This window comes from Grampus griseus (genome assembly GCF_964374135.1).
Source record: "Grampus griseus genome assembly, chromosome: 1".
Classification (NCBI taxonomy): Eukaryota; Metazoa; Chordata; class Mammalia; order Artiodactyla; family Delphinidae; genus Grampus; species Grampus griseus.
Window position 1 is genome coordinate 45,947,297 of NC_139017.1, and position 27,787 is coordinate 45,975,083.

A 27,787-nucleotide genomic window follows, 5' to 3' on the forward strand; every position below is an offset into this window, starting at 1 on the left:
ACAAAATGGAAATATCAATAGGAGCTAGAAAAGCTAAAAAGAATCCAAAAGTAAATTCTGGAGTTGAAAAGTACATTAATGGAAATGAAAAAGTCACTGGAAGAATTAAAGGCATATTTGAGAAGAAAAAAGAATTAGTGAAATTGAGATAGGGTAGTGGAAATTATTGACTCTAAGAAACAGAAAGAAAAAAGATTGAAGAAAAGTGAACAAAGCCTAAGGGATCTGTGGGACACCAACAAATACACTGTGGGACTCTCAGAAGGAGAAGATAGAGCAAAAGGGACAGAGAGAATACTTGAAGAAGTAATGGCTGAAAACTTCCCAAATTTGATAAAAGAAACAAATATGCCAAAAGCTTAAAATTCTCCAAAAGCTTAAAATTCTCCAAAAGCTTAAAATTCTGAGTGCAGGTCTCTTTGTATTCATCTTACTAAGATACATGATAATCAGACTTTCAAAGGACAAAGAATGCTGAAAGCTGCATGAGAGAAGTGAATCATCACATACAAGGGATACTAATTAAGATTTGTCATTAGAAACTCAGAGACCAGAAGACCGTGGATTGATACAAAGTGCTAAAAGAAAAAAAGTCCTCTGTTTCCTTATTTATCTTCTGTCTAGTTGTTCTATCCATTATTGTGAGCGAGGTCTTGCAGTCTCCAACTATTATGTCGAAATGCTTATTATGTAGAAATGCATATTTCTCCCTTCAATTCTGTCATTGTTTGTTTTGTTTTGGTTTGGTTTTTTTGGCCACCCTGTGAGGCTTGTGGGATCTTAGTTCCCCAACCAGGGATTGAACCCGCGCCCCCTACAGTAGAAGTGCAGAGTCCTAACCACTGGACTGCCAGGGAATTCCCATGTACAATGTTCAATGTAAAATAATTCCCATGGTAACCACAAACAATATAACTATAGAATATACACAAAAGGAAATGAGAAAGGAATTTAAACATTTCACTACAAAAATCAACTACACACTAAAGAAAACAATAATGCAGGAAATGAGGGACTAGAAAAAAGCTATAAAGCATATAGAAAACAAGTAGCACAATGATAGAAATAAATCCCTCCTCGTCAATAATTATATTAAGTGTAGATGGAATAAACTCTCCAATCAAAAGACAGAGATTGGCAGAATGGATAAAAACACATGATCCAACTATATGTTGTCTACAAGAGACTCACTTGACATTCAAAGACACAAATGCGGTGAAAATGAAAGGCTGGAAAAAGATATTTCTCACAAATAGTAACCAAAAGACAGTAGAGTAGCTATACTAAAATCTGACAAAATAGACTTTAAATGAAAAAGGTTACAAGAAACAAAGAAGTAAATTTTATATTAATAAGGATTCAGTACTGAAGATATAACAATTATAAACATTTATGTACCTAATGACAGGCTATCAAAATATATGAAGCAAAAAATGACAGAATTGAAAGGAGAAATATGCATTTCTACATAATAAGCATTTCTACATAATAGTTGGAGACTGCAATACCTCGCTCACAATAATGGATAGAACAACTAGACAGAAGATAAATAAGGAAACAGAGGACTTCAACAGCACAGTAAAACAACCTGATCTCACAGATATATACAAAGCATTCTACCCAACAACAACAGAATACACAGTCTTTTCAAGAGCATGTGGGACTTTTCCAGGATAGACCATATGTTAGGTGACAAATTAATGTTATTCAAAACATAATTATTCAATAAATAATTAATAATATAATTGTTTTATGCCACAAATTAATATTAATAATAGATTTTAAAAGCCAGATATCATAAAAAGTATATTCTCTGACCACAATAGGATGAATTTAAAAATCAACATCAAAAGGAAAACTGGAAAATTCATAAAATTATGAAAATTAAACAATATGCTTTTGAACAACCAATGGCTCAAAGAAGAAATCAGGGCAATTAGAACATACTTTGACATGAATGGAAATGAAAACATAACATACTAAAACTTATGGGATTCGGCAAGAGCAGTGCTAAGGGGGAAATTTATAGCTATAAATGTTTACGTTAAGAAACGATAGCTCTGAAAAAACAAACTAAGTGTACAATTTAAGGAACCAGAAAAAGATAAACCCAAAGTTAGCAGAAGGAAGCAAATAATAAAGATTAGAACAGACATAAACAACAACAACAAAAAGAGCGAAACAAGAGAGAATATCAATGAAACTAAAAGTTGGTTCTTCAAAAAATGCGACAAAAGTGACAAACCCTTAGATTGACTAAAACAAAGAGATTAGACTCAAATTACTAAAATCAGAAATGAAAGCAGGAACATCACTATAGATTTGACAGAAAAAAAACTATTATGAGAGTACTATGAACAATTTTATGCCACAAATGGATAAACTAGATATAATGGACAAATTCCTAGAAACACAAAACCTACCAAGAGTTAATTACAAAAACAGATAATCTGAATAGATCTGTAACTAGTAAGGAGATTGAATCAGTAATCAAAATTCTCCCAATTAAGAAAAATCCTGGATCTGATGGTTTCATTGGTGATTTCTACCAAACATTTAAAGAAGTAATACCAATCCTTCTCAAACTTTTCCAAAAACCTGAAAAGGAGGGAAGTCTTCCAAACCCATTCTGAGACAAGCATTACGGTGATAGCAAAATTCAATAAAGGTACTACAAGAAAAGAAAGCTAGAGACCACTATCCCTTAAGAACACTGATGCAAACAACCTCAACACAATACTAGCAAACAATTTAGCAGCATTTTAAAAGGATTAAACATCATGACCAAGTGGGAATTATTCCTAGAATGCAAGAGATGGCTCAACACATAAAAATCAATCAATGTAATATGCAACATCAAAAGAATGAAAGGAAAAAAAACCACATGGTCACCTCAATTGAGGCAGAAAAAGCATTTGATAAAATTCAATATTTTTCATAAGAAAAATACTTAACAAACTAGAAACAGAAGGAAACTGCCTTAAGATAATAAACTCCATACATGAAAATCCAACAGCAAACATCATGCTCAGTGGTTAAAATCTGGAACAGATCAGAACAGGCATGAACAACTGCTTTTACCACTTTTATTCAACGTGGTACTAGAAGTTCTAGTCAGAGCAATTAAGCAAGAAAAAGAAATATAGTTCTAACTTGGAAAGAAAGAAGTAAAATTATCACAGTTCGCAGAGGATATGATCTTCTACATAAAAAACCCTAAAGATTACACACAAACACACACACACACACACACACACACACACACACACACACACACACACACACAGTAAAAACTAATAAATAAACTCAGTAAACTACCAGGATACATAGACAATATTTAAAAACCAGTTGTGTTTCCATAGCATATTACATTTACCTTTTAAATTCACATTTTTTATAAATGTTCAGTATCCCTAACATATGCTATTAAAAGAGCCCTGTAAAACAAAGACTATTATTAAATCCTCAGTACCACTTTTTGAGATGCTTCACTCCTTTGTAGTAGTTTTAAAAATAAGGTTTTCCAATTAAGAGATCTTGATCAACATTATTGTCTAAGCTTACCAGGTCACTTTTGTTCTTGTGACATCTTACAGATTACTTTGATATAAGAATATCTTCAGTTGGCAACTCTACCCCCCAGTTCCATAAACCTATTTCACCTCTGAGAACTGACCATTTTAAATAGGGTGCATTGTGTTGTCAAGGATAAAGTCACCATGATTAACACATTTTTAATGCTTATGAGAGGTTTATTAATACATATACTAAGTATTACACAATTTTACTTTCCTTCAATTTAAATTTCTTTCTACTAGTTACACATCTTTTCAGTCTCCATAAAAAGCCCAAGAGTTATTTGGCTACAGTACAACTTGTCACACAGAAAGCAAAATTAAATCAACTTTGTGGGAATGTTTAAGAAGAGAGGCAAAATGAAAATGGATTTAGTAACATATAACATTATTTCCTCTAAGGAGCATCCTACTTACCCAACATTACAAACATAATGAGCCTCTGAGCCAAACAGAATACTTCCATTTGGGTAGTCTACTTGGCCATTTGCGGGATCCCCTAGGTTAGGACACTGTTTTCCTAAAAGGAAAATTTCAAATTCGTTGTTTTATACCAGTTTCAAAACAGATTTGAATCAAATTCAATATTCTACATTGCTCACTTGAATTCATGGGAATATTATTATCTTTTATTATTTGCTTTCTTTAACTATTATAACATCAAAGAAGATTCACATTTACCCAGGCAACCAATTGTGGAAAAAAATGTTCCCTGGAGAGTTTTCAAAGCCTGAATGCACTGCTGTCTAAAACCTACCCATTTCAGTCGTAAAATATGAACCCTAAAATGTGTGAAAAATCTCTAGAGCAATAAAAAAGTTTTTTGAATTAAAAAAAAAAAGTTTTGTTTACTTACTTGTACAGGCCTCCTGGGGAAGTGACCACATACCATCATTCTGACAAACAGCAGAGGTAGGAACAGGAGGACGCTTGGGCTGGTAACCTGGGCGACATTCATACTGTACACTCTCCCCAGGGCTATAACTGGGTTTAGGGACACCCAGGAGCCGCATAGATTCATACCTTGGTGGCTCACCACAGGCATCTAGGTATAAGAGAATAAGAGCATAAAAATATTTTATCTCATTCACCAGCCAGGGACTGTGGCCTGGCATCAGGTAGGTAGTACAGAATAAATGGAAAGGTTCTCAGCAAGATTTTAAATGACTGTCCCATGCTTTTACCCAACTGGTGGTGTATGTGCCTTACTTACATTAAATAACAACCTATTAACTTTTGGTTTGTTAGGGAATAAGATGAATTTTTATTCAAGAGTAAATTAAAGAGATAGCATCAATGTTTTTAGTTTTGAAATATAAATACATTTTAGGTATGTATCCTTCCCCACTTTTTTCTAAATTCATTTCAAAACTCACCTCTCCTCTAAGAAGTCTCCTACAGTATACAGCACTCTGTTCAGATTACTCTTCCATAGTTTGAAACACAAGCATATGATCACTTGTCATTTCAGGCTCAGTTTCCTCTCAGAAGGCAAGGTCCTAGAGGGCAGTGATCATATGCCTTCTTTCTCTACTACACTCTGTACTCAGTTGGTACTCAAGACATGCTATGGTAAGAGATCAATATAAAATATGCCTTGTAAGATTCATAAATCAAAATAATTATGGACTGAAGTATTTCAAAAAATAATACTCAGTTTCATTTGTTTCCTATTAGTGAATTGAGCATTTTAAAAGTGGTGAATAGACACCATGTAAATATCAAAATGTACTATCTGAAAAGCATTACATGAAAAAACAACTTGCTCTCTTTGACATTACTTTAAATATAATTTAACTTTCCTTCACAGATCAATGGATTGCTCATTCCTCAGAAGCTCCCTGAGGTAAGCTGTTTGGGTTGTTTATCCAATATATTCCAACAGTAAAGCTATTATATTGTTATGCTTTTATAATTTTGTACTTCTGGGATTTTTTGGGGGGGTGTTGAGGGAAGGAGTTTTTTACTCCCTAGAATAATGTCATTTCTACCTCAGCAAGCCCTCTTGCTTTATTTTTTTTGCTTTTTTTTTTTTTTTTTTTTTTTTTTTGCGGTACGCGGGCCTCTCACTGCTGTGGCCTCTCCCATTGCGGAGCACAGGCTCCGGACACAAAGGCTCAGCGGCCATGGCTCACGGGCCCAGCCGCTCCACGGCATGTGGGATCCTCCCGGACCGGGGCACGAACCCGTGTCCCCCACATTGGCAGGCGGACTCTCAACACCTGCGCCACCAGGGAAGCCCCCTCTTGCTTTTAACTATCTGGGCACTTGATAACCTAACAAATCTGTTAGAAAAATTATGTAAAACAATGTGATGGAGACATATTAAGTCCTAAAGGACTAAAGGAATTCAGAGGCCTCTCTTATAAAGTTAAGAACCTAAGGAGGAGATGGGTGCGAGCCACGGTTATCAGCGCGGACCCCAGAGACGGGCATGAGACGCTAAGGCTGCTGCTGCCGCCACCAAGAAGCCTGTGTGCAAGCACAGGTCACTACACCTCCCCTCCCGGGAGCCTGTGCAGCCCGCCACTGCCAGGGTCCCGGGATCCAGGAACAACTTCCCCGGGAGAACGCACGGTGCGCCTCAGGCTGGTGCAATGTCACGCTGGCCTCTGCCGCCGCAGGCTCACCTCACATTCCATACCCCTTCCTCCCCCTACGCCAGCCTGAGTGAGCCAGAGCCCCCCAATCAGCTGCTACTTTAACCCCGTCCTGGCTGAGCAAAGAACAGACGCCCTCAGGCGACCTACACGCAGAGGTGGGGCCAAATCCAAAGCTAAACCCCAGGAGCTGTGCGAACAAAGAAGAGAAAGGGAAATTTCTCCCAGCAGCCTCAGGAACAGCGGATTAAATCTCCATAATCAGCTTGATGTACCCTGCACCTCTGAAATACCTGAATAGACAATGAATCATACCAAAATTAAGGCGGTGGACTTTGGGAGCAACTGTAGACTTGGGGTTTGCTTTCTGCATCTAATTTGTTTCTGGTTTTATGTTTATCTTAGTTTAGTATTTAGAGTTTATTATCATTGGTAGATTTGTTTATACATTTGGTTGCTCTCTTCCCTTTATAAAAATATATAGATATATATTTTTTCTTCATTTTTATCTTTTTCTGAGTGTGTATGTGTATGCTTCTTTGTGTGATTTTGTCTATGTAGCTTTGCTTTCACAATTTGTCCTAGGGTTGTGTTTGTCCATTTTTTTTTTTTTTTTAGTATAGTTTCTAGAACTTGTTATCATTGGTGGATTAGTTTTTTGATTTGGTTGCTCTCTTCTTTCTTTCTTTCTTTTATTACTTTAACAATTCTTTAAATTTTTAATAATTTTATTTTCTATTTTAATAACTTTATTTTACTTATTTATTTCTTTTTTCCTCCCTTTTCTTCTGAGTTGTGTGGCTGACAGGGTCTTGGTGCTCCAGGCGGGTGTCAGGCCTGTGCCTCTGAGGTGAGAGAGCCGAGTTCAGGACACTGATCCACCAGAGACCTCCGGCGCAAAGTAATATCAAACAGTGAAAGATCTCCCAGAGATGTCCAACTCAACCCTAAGACCCAGCTCCACTCAATCACCAGCAAGCTACAGTGCTGCACACCATATGCCAACCAACTAACAAGACAGCAACACAACCCCACCCTTAGCACAGAGGCTGCCTAAAATCATAATAAGGTGACAGACACCCCAAATCACACCACTGGACGTGGTCCTACCCACCAGAAAGACAAGATCCAGCCTCATCGACCAGAACACAGGCACTAGTCCCCTCCACGAGGAAGCCTACACAACCCACTGAATCAACCTCACCCACTGGGGTCAGACACCAAAAACAATGGGAACTACGAACCTGCAGCCTGTGAAAAGGAGACCCCAAACACAGTAAGTTAAGCAAAATGAGAAAACAGAGAAACACAGCAGATGAAGGAGCAAGGTAAAAACCCACCAGACCAAACAAATGAAGAGGAAATAGGTAGTCTACCTGGAAAAGAATTCAGAGTAATGATAGTAAAGATGACTCAAAATCTTGGAAACAGAATGGAGAAAATCCAAGAAACGTTTAACAAGGACCTAGAAGAACTAAAGAGCAAACAGACAATAATGAAAAACACAATGAAATTAAAAATTCTCTAGAACGAATCAATAGCAGAATAACTGAGGCAGAAGAACCGATAATTGACCTGGAAGACAAAATAGTGGAAATAACTACTACAGAGGAGAATAAAGAAAAAAGAATGAAAAGAATTGAGGACAGTCTTAAAGACCTCTGGGACAACTTTAAATGCACCAACATTCGAATTATAGGGGTCCCAGAAGAAGAAGAGAGAAAGAAAGGGACTGAGAAAATATTTGAAGAGATTATAGTTAAAAACTTCCTTAATATGGTGAAAGGAAATGGTCAATCAAGCCCAGGAAGTGCAGAGTCCCATACAGGATAAATCCAAGGAGAAGCATGCCAAGACACGTATTAATCAAACTATGAAAAATTACATACAAAGAAAAAATATTAAAAGCAGCAAGGGAAAAATAACAAATAACATACAAGGGAATCCCCATAAGGTTAACAGCTGATCTTCCAGCAGAAACTCTGTAAGCCAGAAGGGAGTGGCAGGACATATTTAAAGTGATGAAAGGGAAGAACCTACAACCAAGATTACTCTATCCAGCAAGGATCTCATTCAGGTTCGATGTAGAAATGAAAACCTTTACAGACAAGCAAAAGCTATGAGAATTCAGCACCATAAACCAGCTTTACAACAAATGCTAAAGGAACTTCTCTAGGCAGGAAACACAAGAGAAGGAAAAGAACTACAATAACAAACGAAAACAATTAAGAAAATGGTAATAGGAACAGACATATGGATAATTACCTTAAATGTAAATGGATTAAATGCTCCAACCAAAACAAAGCCTGGCTGAATGGATACAAAAACAAGACCCACATATATGCTGTCTACAAGAGACCCACTTCAGACCTAGGGACACATACAGACTGAAAGTGAGGGGATGGAAAAAGATATTTCATGCAAATGGATATCCAAAGAAAGCTGTAGTAGCAATTCTCATGTCAGACAAAATAGACTTTAAAATATAGAATGTTATAAAAGACAAGGAAGAACACTACATAAAGATCAAGGGATCAATCCAAGAAGATATAACAATCGTAAATATTCATGCACCCAACATAGGAGCACCTCAGTATATAAGACAAATGCTAATAGCCATAAATGGGGAAATCGAGAGTAACACAATCATAGTAGGGGACTTTAACACCCCACTTTCACCAATGGACAGATCATCCAAAATGAAAATGAATAATGAAACACAGGCTTTAAATGATACATTACACAAGATGGGTTTCATTGATATTTTTTGGACATTCCATCCGAAAACAACAAAATACACTTTCTTCTCAAGTGTTCCTGGAACATTCTCCAGGATAGATCATATCTTGGGTCACAAATCAAGCCTTGGTAAATTTAAGAAAATTGAAATCATATCAAGTATCTTTTCTGACCACAACGTTATGAGACTAGATATCAATTTTAGGAAAAAAAATCTGTAAAAAATACAAGCACATGGAGGCTAAACAATATACTACTAACCAATCACTGAAGAAATCAAAGAGGAAATCAAAAAATACTTAGAAAAAAATCTCAATGAAAACACGACGACCCAAAACCTATGGGATGCAGCAAAAGCAGTGCTAAGAAAGAAGTTTATAGCAATACAATCCGACCTCAAGAAACAAGAAACATCTCAAATAAACAACCTAACCTTACACGTAAAGCAATTAGAGAAAGAAGAACAAAAAACCCCCAAAGTTAGCAGAAGGAAAGAAATCATAAAGATCAGATCAGAAATAAATGAAAAAGAAATGAAGGAAACAATAGCAAACATCAATAAAACTAAAGGCTGGTTCTCTAAGAAGATAAACAAAATTGATAAACCATTAGAGAGACTCACCAAAAAAAAAAAAGGGAGAAGTCTCAAATCAATATAATTAGAAATGAAACAGGAGAAGTAACAACTGACACGGCAGAAATACAAAGGATCATGAGAGATTACTACAAGCAACTATATGCCAATAAAATGGACAACCTGGAAGAAATGGACAAATTCTTAGATAAGCACAACCTTCCGAGACTGAACCAGGAAGAAACAGAAAATATAAACAGACCAATCACAAGCACTGAAATTGAGAAGGTGAGTAAAAATCTTCCAATAAACAAAAGCCCAGGACCTGGGCTTCCCTGGTGGCACAGTGGTTGAGAGTCCACCTGCCAATGCAGGGGACACGGGTTCATGACCCAGTCCGGGAAGATCCCACATGCCACAGAGCAGCTGGGCCCATGAGCCATGGCCGCTGAGCCTGCGCATCCGGAGCCTGTGCTCCACAACTGGAGAGGCCATAACAATGAGAGGCCCGTGTACTGCAAAAAGAAAAAACAAAAACAAACAAACAAAAAAGCCCAGGACCAGATGGCTTCACAGGCGAATTCTATCAAACATTTAGAGAGGAGCTAACATCTATCCTTCTAAAACTCTTCCAAAATGTAGCAGAGGGAGGAACACTCCCAAACTCATTCTACCAAGCCACCATCACCCTGATACCAAAACCAGACAAACATGTCACAAAGAAAGAAAACTACAGGCCAATATCACTGATGAACATAGATGAAAATATCCTCAACAAAATACTAGCAAACAGAATCCAACAGCACATTAAAAGGATCCTACACCATGATCAATTGGGGTTGATCCCAAGAATGCAAGGATTCTTCAATATACGCAAATCAATCAATGTGATAAACCATATTAACAAATTGAAGGAGAAAAACCATATGATCATGTCAATAGATGCAGAGAAAGCTTTCAACAAAATTCAACACCCATTTATGATAAAAACCCTGCAGAAAGTAGGCATAGAGGGAACTTACCTCAACATAATGAAGGTCATATAGGACACACCCACAGCCAACATCGTTCTCAATGGTGAAAAACTGAAACCATTTCCACTAAGATCAGGAACAAGACAAGGTTGCCAATTCTCACCACTATTATTCAACATAGTTTTGGAAGTTTTAGCCACAGCAATCAGAGACAAAAAAGAAATATAAGGAATTCAAATCAGAAAAGAAGTAAAGCTGTCACTGTTCTCAGATAACACTATACATAGAGAATCCTAAAGATGCCACGACAAAATTACTAGAGCTAATCGATGAATTTGGTAAAGTAGCAGGATACAAAATTAATGCACAGAAATATCTGGCATTTCTATACATTAGTGATGAAAAATCTGGAAGAGAAATTAAGTAAACACTCCCATTTACCATTGCAACATAAAGAATAAAATACCTAGGAATAAACCTACCTAAGGAGACAAAAGACCTGTATGCAGAAAACTACAAGACACTGATGAAAGAAATTAAAGATGATACAAACAGATGAAGAGATATACAATATTCTTGGATTGGAAGAATCAACATTGTGAAAATGACTCTACTACCCAAAGCAATCTACAGATTCAATGCAACCCCTATCAAACTACCAGTGGCATTTTTCACAGAAGTAGAACAAAAGATTACACAATTTGGATGGAAACACAAAAGACCCCAAATAGCCAAAGCAATCTTGAGAACGAAAAACGAGCTGGAGGAATCTGGCTTCTGGACTTCAGACTATACTACAAAGCTACAGTAATCAAGACAGTATGGTACTGGCACAAAAACAGAAATATAGATCAATGGAACAGGATAGAAAGCCCAGAGATAAACCCATGCACATATGGTCACCTTATCTTTGATAAAGGAGGCAAGACTATACAATGGAGAAAAGACACCCTCTTCAATAAGTGGTGCTGGGAAAACTGGACAGCTACATGGAGAAGAATGAAATTAGATCACTTCCTAACACCATACACAAAAAAAACACAAAATGGATTAAAGTCCTAAATGTAAGGCCACACACTATAAAACTTTTAGAGGAAAACATAGGCAGAACACTCTATGACATAAATCACAGCAAGATCCTTTTTGACCCACCTCCTAGAGTAAAGAAAATAAAAACAAAAATAGACAAATGGGACCTAATTAAACTTAAAAGCTTTTCCACAGCAAAGGAAACTATAAACAAGATGAAAAGACAACCGTAAGAATGGGAGAAAATATTTGCAAACGAAGCAACTGGCAAAGGTTTAATCTCCAAAATTTACAAGCAGCTCATGCAGCTCAATATCAAAAAAACAAACAACCCAATCCAAAAATGGGCAGAAGACCTAAACAGACATTTCTCCAAAGAAGATATACAGATCGCCAACAAACACATGATAGGATGCTCAATGTCACTAATCATTAGAGAAATGCAAACCAAAACTACAATGAGGTATCACCTCACACCAGTCAGAAAGGCCATCATCAAAAAATCTACAAACAATAAATGCTGGAGAGGGTGTGGAAAAAAGGGAACACTCTTGCACTGTTGGCGGGAATGTAAATTGATACAGCCACTATGGAGAACAGTATGGAGTTTCCTTAAAAAACTAAAATTAGAACTACCATACGACCCAGCAATCCCACTACTAGGCATATACCCTGAGAAAACCATAATTCAAAAAGAGTCATGTACCACATGTTCATTTCAGCTCTATTTACAGTAGCCAGGACATGGAAGCAACCTAAGTGCCCATCAACATATGAATGGATAAAGAAGATGTGGCACATATATACAATGGAATATTACTCAGCCATAAAAAGAAACGAAATTGAGTTACTTGTAGTGAGCTGGATGGACCTAGAGACTGTCATACAGAGTGAAGTAAGTCAGAAAGAGAAAAACAAATACCGTATGCTAACACATATATATGGAATGTAAAGAAAAAAAAATGGTTCTGAAGAACCTAGGGACAGGACAGGAATAAAGACGCAGATGTAGAGAATGGCTTTGAGGACATGGGGAGGGGGAAGGGTAAGCTGGGACAAAGTGAGAGTGCTACAGGGACATATATACGCTACCAAATGTAAAACAGATAGCTAGTGGGAAGCAGCCGCATAGCACAGGGAGATCAGCTTGGTGCTTTGTGACCATCTAGAGGGGTGGGATAGGGAGGGTGGGAGGGAGACACAAGAGGGAGGAGATATGGGGATATATGTATATGTACAGCTGATTCACTTTGTTATAAAGCAGAAAGTAACACACCACTGTAAAACAATTATACTCTAATAAAGTTGTTAAAAAAATAAAAAGAACCTAAGGAGAAAGAAGAGAGACCTATTCTGGTCCCTGAGGAACTTTTTCTTTCTTACTCCCTGGATCTTGGTCTTCAGATTGAGACTGGTCAAGAGAGAAGTCTAAACAAGTGAAATATTTTACATCTTATTCTAAATTCTAAACTCCTCTCTCAATACACTGTCCAACATTTCGTTTACGTCATGTGCTGAAATTGTTTCAGCATTTAGCAAATGTTTTGAACATTTCCACTGTGCTGATCTTGTTACATGAATGCTCCTCAATCAACTGCCCAAAACAAGGCAAAAGCAAAAAACAAACAAAGAGCCATAGTTATTAAAAGCATTTTTTAAAAGATTAGTAAAGAGTTGAATTTTATTAATAACATTAAATTTACTGAATACCCTGAGCCATACATTCTCATTTTACAATAGGAAATAATGGGCTAGAAATGCTATATAATTCCATTTTAGATAAAAACACGTATCATTCTAGAATATCCTGGAAGCACCAAGAAAAAAATCAAGTAACAGCATGCATGTGATTAAATTACACAAGTGTTCTTTGTTTTATGTATTCAATTTCAGTAACTGTCTTTTTTTAAAATAAATTGATTTACTTTATTTATTATTTTTATTTTTGGCTGTTTTTGGTGTTCAGGGCTGTGCGCAGGCTTTCTCTAGTTGCGGCGAGTGGGGGCTACTCTTCGTTGCAGTGGGCAGGCTTCTCACTGCGGTGACTTCTCTTGTCACAGAGCACAGGCTCTAAGCGCACTGGCTTCAGTAGTTGTGGCACGTGGGCTCAGTAGCTGTGGGTCACAGGCTCTAGAGCTCAGGCTCAGTAGTTGTGGCGCAGGGGCTTAGTTGCTCCGCGGCACGTGGGATCTTCCTGGACCAGGGCTCAAACACATGCCCCCTGCAGTAGCAGACAGATTCTTAACCACTGCGCCAACAGGGAAGCCCTCAGTAACTATCTTGAAGGCATAAAAGAAGAGAGAATTCCTAATATGACTCTCACATACAGTGCTGTGTATGGAAAAAGAAATGTCAACTGGATGGTTCAATCTATTCGACTAACTTGCAGTATTTCTTCCCAATAACATGCATCGCGAAAGACATGCCTTCAACAATGTGCAGTTTAGAACATTTGCTTTGGCCATCAGTTGATTACAAGCTTTATATACTGTAATAACTGGGTCTAATATCATACTTGTTTTATAATCAAATATCTTCTTCTCTTGCTCAGAATACTGAATTCTTTTTTCCTATGAGGATTTTCAAACTAAACATTCCCAGCATCAGAAAAATAGTATATGGACTGAGTTTTTTTCTAGAGAATTTAAAATGTAATTGTTATTAGGCTGCAATGCTACACTTTAATAACAGATGCCATTATATCATATGATAGGCTGCATTCAGAAAATTCCCCAATTTTCCAGATGAGTTTCAGGAAGGTGAAATAGTCCCTAATATGGATCAAGAAAACTGTTCACCTTCTGTACACTTACAAAAATTATGCAAGCACTCTCTACCTGCTTGCAAAAAATAAAAATAACTCTCTGACGTAAGCACACACCCACACCCCTGCCCAGGTGGTACCTTTAGAAAATCATGGTCTCTGACCCAAACCGGAACCTCAATGAAACCTGACGAAACTTCCCCTTTTCTCACTCTACACAACCTATTTTCAAATTTTATTTAATTTCTCATGTTCCACTCATTTCTAGGCCTATAAAAAAATCACATAAATCATGTTCGAAGTCATTAAGTAGCCTCCCTCTTGGTAAATTCACCCTAACACTCTCTCCCGCAGTAATTTTAATTACCCTGTCTATAACATCTGGAGCTATTGTTCATTCTCTCTTTGCTCTCTTGTGCCTAAAAAGCTCTTTTCCTTGGTTTCCAGGTAGCAAACCAGCCTGGTTTTCAGCCTGTCCTCTGGCTGCTCTTCCTTCTCTGTCTGATTGCATAATGTGATGTTCCTCATGAGTTATTCTACGAGCTCCCCTTATTTTCATTCTGCAAATCCCCCCAGGTCAGAATGTATACTCTCATGACATCATTACAACTGATGAGAGCTGCCTCCCAAATCCCTCTCTCCATCATAGATCTTAGCTGGGGTACCAAGTCTATGTGTTCAACTGCCTCCCCACAGCTCCACTTGGAATGTGTCACACTATCTCAAATAACATAATGAAGCCAGCAAACAAGATACATGTTTTCCACAACTGAAATGCCTGTTCCCTCTCTCCGTTTCCACCTTTACTTCTAATTCAAGCCACTATCATTTCTTATCTGGATTGCTACAAGAGTTTCTGAATAGGTCTCCTTACTGGTCTTGCCACCTTTCATTCAGTTCATTTTCACACTGCCACCAGAGTAATACTGATATGATACTAGGACCAAGGCCCTTCCAAGTCAGATATGTTTCAACGGCTCCCTGCTTCCCTCATGATAATGTCTAAGGCTCCTTGACATGGCTAACAGAGCTTTAATATCTGCTCACTCTTGCATACTCTTCTAAGCCACATTCAATTCCACTAGTAGTGCCCATTAAATTACTCAACTTACTTTAGCACTCTAGACCTCCTTGCATCATATTACTTCAGCTTTGACCAGAGACCCTGCCATTCCTCCCACCTACTCATCCTTCAGTTTCATCTTAGATGCCACTCCTTCCTGGAGGCTCCTAACATTTCTCACCCAAAAAATTCAGTTAAATGTCCTCTTGAGCCCCAATTTATTTCTTTCATAGCAATTTTCATACTGTAATTGTTCATTGTTTGTACTCCCTAGGAGACTGTAACCTTCTTGAGGACCATGTCTCATTCTTCACTGCATTTCTAGTTCCTGATGCCAGAGCTGAAGGGGCACTGTTATCAGTTCTATAAACTCTTGGATCAAAATTCAAATTCTTTATACTGTTCAGCCAACCTGTTCCAGAGATATCTGCAAATCATCATTTTTCTTTGCTTTTGTATGCCTTTCCTCAAATTTTTTCCATTGCTTTAGTTACAGATGTTTCCCTTTATCAGAGTTTTTTTTTAATGTCAAAATATTTGTGCTTTATTTATTTGAACCCATTCTCCAATACTGCTATGACTAGAAATGGCATTTTAACATTCTCAAAGGAGAACTCCAAATCCTGTTGGTTACATTTTTTTCCTAAAGTATGGTATGAAAGATCCCAGAACTTGTTTCTAACAACAAAAGAAATGATATTAATTATCTTGGAAATAGCACATTTAAGCACTACCTGTACCAACTATATTTTAAGTCCTTTTAAACTAACTTACTCTTCATACACATCCTATGAGTTACGTACTATTTCACCCTCTTTAAGATGAGCAATCTGAGCCATGAAGTAACTTGCTTAAGAATACATTCCCAGAAGGTATCAGACCCAGGAGTGAAGCCAGGCAGCCTAGTTCTACTGCCAACACCATTTCCCATCACCGTCTCTAACCTGGAACCCTTGCATGGTTACACCAATACACTCTGTCTGCAATTTAGTCCTCAAGAAATGGTCTTATACTGAGCCTAGGGAAATTAAAGCAACCTTAGTTTAGATTTGCATTCTGCTAAGTCAAGGTGCCCAAAAACAACAGGTGATTTTTATTACGATGGTTGTTCATTGCTACCTATCCTGTTCTTTTCACAATTATTCACTCTGTGATCTATAGCGCTGCCTTCCTCTTGCCTCCTTTGCTCTACTGCTGCCACACAGGGTAACTAGGCAGTCCATGACTGCCCTGAGCCATGCCACATCTCTGAGCCTTTGCTCACAATGCTCCCTCTGCTCTGAACACCCTTCCTCCTGCTCAGGAGCAACTCCTGTTCAACTCTTGTCTTCTTTAACTTAATCCACTCAACATCTCCTCTGGGAAGTACTTTCTGATTCTCCTGGGGAGGCAGTGACCAGTCCCCTTCTCTTGGACTCTCCTCTGCACGGATCTCTCAGCTCACCAGTGGACTCCATCCATCCATGTGGCCACAACACCTCACACAGTATGTCCCTCATAGCTGCTATTCAAAAAACTTTGGTTCTCAAAGAACCACTGCTGTTAAACAGAAACCAATGGTAAAGAATATAGTATAATGAATCTAATATTGAAAATAATCATCTTAAAGCATTATGCACTGGAGAAATATTTGACCACTTAATTTCTTTTGTCTCATATCTCCCAGTATATGTAACCTAGCAACTGACCAGATAAGGACTGTTCTCCCTACACTGTAATATGTAGAGTAAGAAACTAAGAAACTACTGTGTAAGCACTTATTGATCTTGGCTTCTTTCATTAGGAAGAAAGAAAAGACCTAAAACAGTCAGAAGAAACCACCCATAAAAGGAAATTGTAGGTTTTGTTCCAAAAAGCAGACCCATTCTGGAGGAATGAGACTGGTCCCTTCTGTGATCCCCTACCATTTGGCAACTACCTCTGAGATGGCAAGCCTCCCAAGCACACACTGCCCACTTACAAAACCTTCTCCTCATGAGCTGCTTCAGTGAAATATTTATTTTATCCACATACTTTCCCTGCCAGTATAGTAAGTTCGCATTTGTACCTCATCTATGTTTCCCACCTATCCTGATTTTACCTTTCAGCCTTAAAACCTCACCTTGTTTTTCCTCCATTTCTAGTTTTGTTACCTTCCACAATACGTGCTATTCATTTTATTTATCTATTTTCCTCTATTTTATTTTTTAAATTTTTATTTTATTTTCATTTATTTTTGGCTGCATTGGGTCTTTGTTGCTGCGAGCGGGCTTTCTCTAGTTGCAGAGAGCAGAAGCTACTCTTCGTAGTGGTGGGCGGGCTTCTCATTGCGTTGGCTTCTCTTGCTGAGGAGCACAGCCTCTAGGTGCACGGGCTTCCGTAGTTGTGGCACGCGGGCTCAGTAGTTGTAGCTCGCGGGCTCTAGAGCGCAGGCTCAGTAGTTTTGGCACACAGGCTTAGTTGCTCCGTGGCATGTGGGATCTTCCCAGACCAGGGATTGAACCCGTGTCCCAGATTCTTAACCACTGCGCCACCAGGGAAATCCCTCTATTTTCCTCTATTTTACTTTTTTTTTTTTTTTTTTTTTGGTACGTGGGCCTCTCCCTGTTGTGGCCTCTCCCGTTGCGGAGCACAGGCTCCGGACGCGCAGGCTCAGCGGCCATGGCTCACAGGCCCAGCTGCTCCATGGCATGTGGGATCTTCCCGGACCGGGGCACGAACCCGCGTCCCCTGAATCGGCAGGTGGACTCTCAACCACTGCGCCACCAGGGAAGCCCTCCTCTATTTTAAATAGTTCTCATCATATCCTTCAACATCTAGCTTTAAGCCTATTCTAAACATTATTATTCTTTAAAAATTTCCTTTTAATTTCTTGTTAGTACTGCTGTTCCATCCCCACACCTCTCTGGCATAGAAATAAACTTTTAAAATGATCCGTAATAAGCAAGACGAGTATGGTGAGACCTGAGGATTCTACTATCAGGAGAAGATAGATTGATCCCCAGTTGCTCCTTCCTTAGCTTTTTAGGCACCAAAGAAAGGCCATCCTAAGCATGGCTCTCTTGCTTCCTCCATGCAAGAGAAGTTTTTCCTGGGTTCTAAGCCCCAGCCGAATGTTACCTTTAATATTCTGGTACTTGAGAGTTATACAAGAGTGTTGACACTTAGGCAACCACAAGTGTGACAAGACAGCCAAGATCTCTGCATTCTAGTAAGGAAAGAACAGAAAACAGTTTGGGAGAGTGACTACCAGTTAGTGGGGTAATTGAGCTGGAACATGTGTGTCTACTGGAAATAGTGGGTCAGAGACGGTCCCTCTGAGAAGGTAATATCACAAGTGAATTTGAAGAATAAGAAGGAGCCAAACTATGCTAGAGGCAGGAGAATGTCCCAAGACCAAGGGAACAGCAAGTACAGAAGGCAAAGTGGCAGAGTTTGGCTTGTTCAATGAACAGAAAAGTCTTCCCTTCCACCAGTCATTTGTTAAATGCTGTCAGAGAATCATGCTCCTTTCCTCCTGGGTACTTCTCTTGGGTTATAACATATTCATTAGTATTATATTTTGGCTACTGCCTACCACTCCCAATAAATTGTAGCAAATATTTGATTTCCTAATGTGTGCCTGGCACTTGGGGGTAGAGCAGTGAGCAAAACACAGTCCCTGCATATATTCATGTGTGTAGGCAGACAGACAAATAGTGAAATAAGGATCATGAAAATAGGAATGGTGTGTTATTGCTCACCAGTGCATCCTCAGGACCAGTACAGGACCTGGCATATAGAAGGCAAGTATTTGTTGAATGAATGCTGCTAATGAAACCGTATATGTAATAGGATCCTAAAAATAACTTGGGCATGAAAACATATGTACATATAAAGACAAAAGGAAATCTACCAAAGTATTAAAAATGGTTGTTTTATACAATAAGCATGCCTTTTTTTAGAATATATGTACTTCAAAGTGCTTTCTGTGGGGCTTCCTTGGTGGCGCAGTGGTTGAGAGTCCGCCTGCCGATGCAGGGGACACGGGTTTGTGCCCCGGTCCGGGAAGATCTCACATGCCAGGCTGCGCCCGTGAGCCATGGCCGCTGAGCCTGCGCGTCCGGAGCCTGTTGCTCCGCAACGGGAGAGGCCACAGCAGTGAGAGGCCCGCGTATTGCAAAAAAAAAAAAAAAAAAAAAAGTGCTTTCTGTGAAACATGAAACAAACCTAGTGGTTGGGCCTTCAGGTTTAGTTTATGAGCTATAGGAGAAAACCAGACTACCACCATTTCTGGTTCACTTCTTAGGATACTCATTTTTCGGTAGATTTGGCTACCAGTGTTTTTTTAGGTTGCTTCGGATAGCCCCTCAAACATGACCCAACCTTCAGAAAGAAGGAAAGCAATGCCAAAAAGCCATTCGATAATAGAACTGAATATTGTCTATTGGATGAGAACAGGAAGATAACTCTATTGCAAAGAAAAAAAAAAAAGAAGAAGAAGAACCTGCAAATCAATATGAATACGATCTCGAGTACCAAGTTTCCTGTTAACTTTATTTACAAAAAGCACCTTGCCCGCTTTCAAACCCTCTAAATCCCAGGCTCCCAGAGCCTGCTCTCACCGGAGTGCTACAGGCACAACATCTGCTCCGCAGGCCCACTTAAAGCAAGCAGTAAGCTTCCTTGTCCCACACTCGGCTCGGCAGCGCTGGCCACACACTTGCGTACACCTGGCCTGGGCTCCCCTAACCACGCCCAGCAGGGCACAAGGCGTCATCCCGCCCAGGGAACACAGGGCAAACTCTCCCCACGAGCACAGCACCAGCCTAGCAACATCCCCAGGCACCTGGGCAACTCAAGAGCAAGTCGTCACCACCAGCCCCGGCTTGGCGCTCCCTTATCCACCTGATCAGTCCCGGAAACACCCTGCAAGCTTTTGCTAGAGACCCAGCTTGGCCCCGGGTAAACCCCAGCCACGCCACCAAGCAAGCCTTCTCTTCGGCCACTACGTGGTCACCACCCCCCGGGGTCCCCACACAGTACGAGCCGGGGACAGTCTGGCCACGCCTTCTACCCTAACTCCTTACGACCCTGGGTGGACTCAGCCCCGCGCCTCCGCCCCGAGCCACCAAGCAAAGCTCCCCCGACCCTCGGCTCCAGCGGGCCTGCCCCGCGACCCGGCCTGCCTCACCCCCCACCCGCTCCAGTTCGCCGCCTGTGCGGACACCTTCTCCAGGCTCGTACCGGAGGATATGGGAAGCAGGAGCAGTAGCGCCACCAAAAGAATCCCAACGAAGCACCTAGAAGAAAATGGACTCTCGGAGCGGTAGGGGGATGCCTTGCGAGAGGAGCAAGGCGCCGTCATTTTCGGGAGATCAGCGAGAAACCTGAAACAGCTCAGCAGAGATCTTTCTGAGTCCAGTTACCAGAGACAAGAATCCGCATAGTCACAAACCGTCAAACGCGGTCTCGTAGCTGGGCGTGGCCTGGGCCGTACCCAGGGCGGAAGTGACTCTATGGACGGGCCTGCCGGGCCAATAGGCGGGCTGTAAGGCGGGGCTTCGGTGTTGGGGGTGGCCCTTAGGCCTGGAGAGGCGGGGCGTGGCGCTTGCCGAAGTCTAAGAGTCCTTGCGCGCGGGCCGCTCTACGCCTCACTCTTAGACCCTGGCTGTACCTGGCTCCTCCTTCTTCGGACCTACACGGAAGTACAGCTGCGGTTTGCGAGAAATGGCTTGTTCACCGCCTGTTCGTAAAGACTGTTACCACCCTATGCAGGAAGGGCGGAAAGGAAGCAAGCGTTGGCGAGGTCAGCATTGTCAGTTTTCCGGAATGCTAGATTAAAGAATAAAACGCATCGAGCTGAAGACAGAAACCTAGAGCCCAGGCAGTGAGTCACTGTGGGGCAGACACCCCTCAGGACTCCAGTCTGGACCTGGGGCAATCCAGACTGTCCGGATACCTGGGCCCTTGCTCAATCTTTGGCATTAGTCAGGCATAATTCGGGGCAATAGTTGAGATTTCCGTGGTTGAGCCTCTGCTACTGAAGCCTCTCATGGCCTGATAGATTTGAAAAACATGGAAGGTTTGGCTGTTGCTCTCCCAACTGCTAAAGTCAATTAGTCTCACCTGTATTCCCAGGAGAGCACCCCTGGGAAGGTAAATTATTAAACAACACCGGGCCACTAGCATATTGGGCCTCAACTCTACGGTCTTGCCTTCGAACGACTAAATGTTTTATTGAAGATGACATATACATGCATGAAAAGGGTAAGGACAAGGGTGCATTAAGTGCCATATTTCTGGAAGCAATGAATGTCGTTAGAGTTGGGATGGGTAGGAATTGATGAGTGACAACTTTTCTGGTGAACCAATCTCTCAATGCTGGAAAATTAAGAATGAGTAAGATTTATTTGTAGAGTTGTGAGTAAACCTGTATGACTAGTAAAAGGAAAGGAAAGTAACATGACCAGTATTAAACAGCAAACAAAGGAGCTGACATTCTCTTCGTATTAGCTAGCAAAGAATAAAAAAGTCAACCACTGTGTAAACATATTGGGGATGGGGTGGGGTGGGGGGAAGCACCCTCAAAGTTTTAGTTTACATAACTTTCTCATGCGTTACAATTTTAAATGGACATGACTTTTAAACTGCTAGTTTCATTTAGAGTTTATCCCAAAGATATCATCAGAGCTGGGAGCAAAGATGTATAATTTTGAACAAAATATAAACTCTTAAATGTCTAGCAGAAGTATGAGTTTTTGACAGGCAGCTTTATGGAATGAATTTCTATGAAGCAAGCAGTGTAAAAAAAAATATGAGAAACTATGGTATATTCGTAAGTAGAAAAAGCAAACTCCAAATCGGTGTGTGCCTTTTGTCATTACTTTTATTAAAACAAAATAGTATATTGATACACTTAAAAAGAGATTAGTTGGAAATAGTCAAAATTAACTAACAGTTCATAGGCTTATCTATATTTCATTTTTGTGTGGTTTTTTTCTGTATTGACCTTTGTTACATTTGGAATCAGATAAAGAAACATTTTTTTAAAAAGCCAGCCTGTATATCACCTGCTCTTTTGTTCATAGAATGGTGGGAATAGAACCTGTGTCACATAGGGTTAAGGTATGAGAGGATGGTAAGGAAATGGAAGCTCTTTGTGTAAACCTCAAATGCATCTTCTGCAATTATAGAACTTTATATATATTTAAACAACTTTATACCTGAGATGCACTAAAGGTTTTCTGGGTTCAACAAACTATGGAATTTCCGTTTCCTCCCAGACCAACACAATGTTTGGATTCTTGTATCTAGCATACAAGATACTAAGTGTGGAGGTGATGTATAAAATAAACACCTTAGTGTCTTGGATTATAAAATCCAGACACTCCATAATGACAATTAAAGGAGGTACAATTAAGGAGACAGTGAATAGAAAACTTAATGAGGGGGACTTATCATTTCTGTTATTTCTTATAGTTATAAAACAGTGATATAACAGAAATGTTCTGTGGTTCAATGTTGGCACTTAAAATGGATCTATTTATGTTCTCTGTAACTATTGGTACATAATGTTATATGTCACTTATATCTGAATAAAGTTCAAAAAAACTTTCCCATCTATTTCTAGTCTTGGAAGTAAGTTTTTATTTCTCATGAGAAAATTTAAAAGGGAAAAAAATATGACTAGCGTTTGGTTTACTAGTTACAAATGCTAGATTAGATTCAAGAACTGGGGCTTTACTGGAATTTTATTTCAACCAGTGAAATTTCTATACCTGTGTTTCATCAAGCCATTCTTAATATAATTGAAGACTTTCACATAGATTTCTTTAACTTACTTTGATTCGACCCAACTGAGGCTCCATTTGAAAGACTTTGAGCCTTATTCCCTATTTTTCTGGACTAGCTCCATGGGGCAGGGATAGTTTTCTTGCTGTATCTCCAGTGCTGAGACAGTTCTAGACCTATACCAGGTACATAACAAATACCCGTTAAGTACTGAATGAAATAAATGGGCATTGCTGTCAAGTGCATATAACATGTCTCTGCCAATCCTCCCCAGCATGGATTTACCAAATGCTGGAAAAGTTCTGAGAAGTTTTGATTTTAATAATGTTAGGTACTGGGAACAAGCAGAATTTGTCTCTGAAAGGATTTGTCTACAACTGTCTGCAGAGAAAACTTTCCTAAATCAGGCATGGCAAGCTGACCTATGAAGTGGATCTACTGTCTAACCCTTAGCCTTGAGATCATTTTAGTGACTGAGTTCAAAGGGGGAATATGGACTGTGAACTTCCTAAGGTGCTGAAAGGAATAGAACTCAAGAGTCAAGGCTTTGAGTGAAGTAGGGGCTTAAACACTAGTGGTTCCTCCAACTCCCCCTAAAGATTTTGTAAAACTGCCAACAGGAAAATAAGAAGAGAATGGAGAATATGGCTGTAGACCAGGTTTTGAGCTATGTAGTAGCTCTCCTGTAAGCTTTAGGAATGGCGGTAAGGTGGAGGGAGGTGTCTGTGGATGTCATTAACCCGAGGGGGACTTCATTAAATAAAACAATGCTAGACGATCCTTTGCCTCCTAAATTGGTATATTTACATTTTGCTTTTCAGAGGTGAGGGTAGCAGCATGAAGGGGCCTGTGAATGCTCTCAGAAGAGGCTTTCACTTGTCATGGTGCTTTACAGGTTAGGTGTTTGTGAAAACCTGAAAGAGAATGGCTAAACAGGATAGTTAAGCCACCTTTTTGAGGCTGGTCCTGGGAGCTCTGCCACCTCTACTCTCACCTGGTAGGCACCTGCCAGCAAATTGACCTTCTTACTTGGCTGTTACCTCAAGAGCATTACTGTGGTGCCACATCCAATACAGGGATTCTGAACCCAGTCAAGTACAGAAAGGAGGGCATTTCTCATAAGGATCACATATTCATTTTGTTTCCTCTTGGCTTTTCAAGGCTATAAAAAGTCAAACAAAACAAAACGAAATTATAATGTTAGCACTAGGAATAGCTTTGGAGACCGGTTGTTCCAGTCTCTGCTTTTCAGATGAAAAATGTAAGGCCAGGGGTGAAAAGAATTGCTCAATAATACAAGTTAGCTATATAATATTTTAGACATCATTAATATATACACTATTTCCCATAGATAACTGATGTGATAGGAAAAAATCTCACAGATATCTTGTAATTAAAAAGTCACAGGCATCAGGTATTTGTTAATTATATTGCTCAGTGACCTACCTACTCCATTACCGGAAAAAACAAAACACATTTTTTCTTGTGATGGAGAATTTTAATTCTAAGAAAGGCCTATTTCCAAGCATTTAATTGCTACTTCCTTTTTTTTTTTAATTGGGGTTTAGTTGCTTGACAATTTTGTGTTAGTTTCTGCTGTACAACGAAGTGAATCTGCTATATGTATACATATATCGCCTCCCTCTTGGGCCTCCCTCCACCCCGCCCCATCCCACCCATCTAGGTCACCCCAGAGCACCGAGCTGAGCTCCCTGCACTATACAGCACGTTCCCACTAGCTATCTGTTTTACATATGGTAGTGTATATGTGTCAAGCCCAATCTCCCAATTCATCCCACCCTCCCTTCCGCCAACTGTGTCCACACATCCCTTCTCTATGACTGCATTTCTATTCCTGCCCTGCAAATAGGTTCATCTGTACCATTTTTCTAGATTCCACATATATGTGTTAATATATGATATTTGTTTTTCTGTTTCTGACTTACTTCCCTCTGTATGACTAGGTCCATCCACATCCCTACAAATGACCCAATTTTATTCCTTTTTATGTCTGAGTAATATTCTATTGTATATATTTACCACATCTTCTTTACCTATTCATCTGCCGATGGGCATTTAGGTTGCTTCCATGTCCTGGCTATTGTAAATAGTGCTGCAGTGAACATTGTGGTGTATGACTCTTTTTGAATTATGGTTTTCTCAAGATATATGCCCAGTAGTGGGATTGCTGGGTCATATGGTAGTTCTATTTTTAGTTTTTTAAGGAACCTCCATACTGTTCTCCATAGTGGCTGTATCAATTTACATTCCCACCAACAGTGCAAGAGGATTCCCTTTTCTCCACACCCTCTCCAGCATTTATTGTTTGTAGATTTTCTGATGATGGCCACTCTGATGGGTGTGAGGTGATACCTCATTGCAGTTTTGACTTGCATTTCTCTAATAATTAGTGATGTTGAGCATCTTTTCATGTGCTCTTGGCCATCCGTATCTCTTCTTTGGAGAAATGTCAATTTAAGTCTCCTGCCCAGTTTTTGATGGGGTTGTTTGTTTTTTTGATATTGAGTTGCATGAGCTGTTTGTATGTTTTGGAGATTAATCACTTGTAAGTTGCTTCATTTGCAAATATTTTCTCCCATTCTGAGGGTTGTCTTTTCGTCTTGTTTATGGTTTTCTTTGCTGTGCAAAGGATTTTAAGTTTCATTAGGTCCCATTTGTTTATTTTTGTTTTTATTTTCATTACTCTAGGAGGTGGGTCAAAAAAAAGTCTTGCTGTGATTTATGTCAAAGGGTGTTCTGCCTATGTTTTCCTCTAAGAGTTTTATAGTGTCTGGTCTTACATTTAGATCTTTAATCCGTTTTGAGTTTATTTTTGAGTATGGTGTTAGGGAGTGTTCTGATTTCATTCTTTTACATGTAGTTTTTCAGTTTTCCCAGCACCACTTATTGAAGAGACTGTCTTTTCCCCATTGTATATTCTTGCCTCCTTTGTCATGGATTAGGTGACCATAAGTGCATCAGTTTATCTCTGGGCTTTCTATCCTGTTCCACTGAGTTATATTTCTATTTTTGTGCCAGTACCATACTGCCTTGATTATTGTAGCTTTGTAGTATAGTCCAAAGTCAGGGAACCTGATTCCTCCAGCTCCCTTTTTCTTTCTCAAGATTGCTTTGGCTATTCGGGGTCTTTTCCTTTAAAAATTTCTTCTCCAGAAACCCAAGAAATAATGCAGATAATAGTAGAGGTTCAACTAAACAAAACCATTGAGCATCTTTTCATATATTCGTGGGCTATTTGCTTTTCTTTCTTGAGTGACCTGGGTGTATGTCCTTTACCCATACTTTGGGAAGTTGGGGGAGGGTTGGTCTTTGAATTTTTAACTCTCTAAAGAAGCCAGTTACCCTTCATTTGTGATAGAGGTTGCAATTTTTTTGTCACAGTTTGTCAGTTGACTTTGCTTATGCTGTTTTTTGTTTTTCTGTATTGAGTAATTTAAAATTGAAATTCAGGTTGATGTCCAGCTCACTCTTTATATTTATAGAAGTATATATGGCAGAATACACTCTAAAAGCAACTATTAAAACCCAGAATTACACAGAAGTTAGCAGTAGTCATATGCGAATCTATTGTTAAATATTCAGAAATATCCTGATATTTTCTAGAGATCGTTAGCAAGGCTCATAATATCATAAATTTTTTAAATATTTATTTATTTTGGCTGCGTCGGGTCTTAGTTGCGGTACACGGCATTTCTCTAGCTGTTGCGTGCAGGTTTTCTCTTCTCTAGTTGTGGTGCACAGGCTCCAGGGCCTGTGGGCTCTGTAGTTTGTGGCATGCAGTCTCTCTAGTTGAGGCGCATGAGCTCAGTAGTTGTGGTGCGTAGGCTTAGTTGCCCTGCAGCGTGTGGGATATTAGTTCCCTGACCAGGGATCGAACCCACATCCCCTGCATTGTAAGGTGGATTCTTTACCACTGGACCACCAGGGAAGTCCCCCAAATAAATTTTTGATCTATAAAAATGTGAACCAGTTGAGACTCCAGGGCCACTTATTTAGAAAGTATCAATACATGTTTATTAATTTGATAAATTCTTAAAAATCATGCTTTCTTAGTTAATTAAATTTATTCTGAATCCATAAAAAATAATCTAGGTTCTTTTGTAATAAAAATTATTCTTTTATTTAAATTTTAGTGTTTTTTATATAGAACATAGTACAAAGTACTTTTGAACTAGAGCTTAGGAAATATTAATTTCCTTATTTTGTTCCAGATATTTCCCTTGACCCCTCTCTCTGTAATCATTTAATGCCTTTTACTAAACAGAAATTATTTTTTTTCTAGAGAAAGTGAAAACTGTTATGGCATACATTTTACCACAGTCTATCTATAAGGATTGGGTTCTGCTCTATAAAAGCAAAAGAAGGTATTTTAAAAAGAAAGATATCTGTGTGTATAAAGAAATATACTTGAAGAAAGATTAGCAGAAAATGAATTGAAATATTAACAGTGGTTATCACTAGGTAATATATATATATATATATATATATTTTTTTTTTTTTTTGTGGTACGCGGGCCTCTCACTCTTGTGGCCTCTCCCATTGTGGAGCAGAGGCTCCAGATGCGCAGGCTAAGCGGCCATGGCTCACGGGCCCAGCTGCTCCGCGGCATGTGGGATCCCGGACTGGGGCACGAACCCGTGTCCCCTGCATCGGCAGGCGGACTCTCAACCACTGCACCACCAGGGAAGCCCTAGGT

The 27,787-nt window shown here is 39.4% G+C and overlaps 1 protein-coding gene across 4 annotated transcripts in view; it reads right to left on the bottom strand.

Annotated features, from left to right (window-relative positions):
• The window catches only part of CD46 (CD46 molecule), a 54,168-nt gene extending 33,422 nt beyond the window's left edge, over window positions 1-20,746 (bottom strand). For all 4 annotated transcript variants that reach the window (XM_082666287.1, XM_082666286.1, XM_082666284.1 and 1 more), the window contains exons 1-3: window positions 20,524-20,746; window positions 4,432-4,620; window positions 3,993-4,095 (exon numbers count right to left, since the gene is read on the bottom strand). In XM_082666287.1, coding sequence (XP_082522413.1) covers window positions 3,993-4,095; window positions 4,432-4,620; window positions 20,524-20,644 — 413 coding nt within the window. In that variant the 5' untranslated portion in view covers window positions 20,645-20,746. The remainder of the gene's footprint in view (window positions 1-3,992; window positions 4,096-4,431; window positions 4,621-20,523) is intronic.
• Between the last annotated feature and the right edge of the window lie 7,041 nt (window positions 20,747-27,787).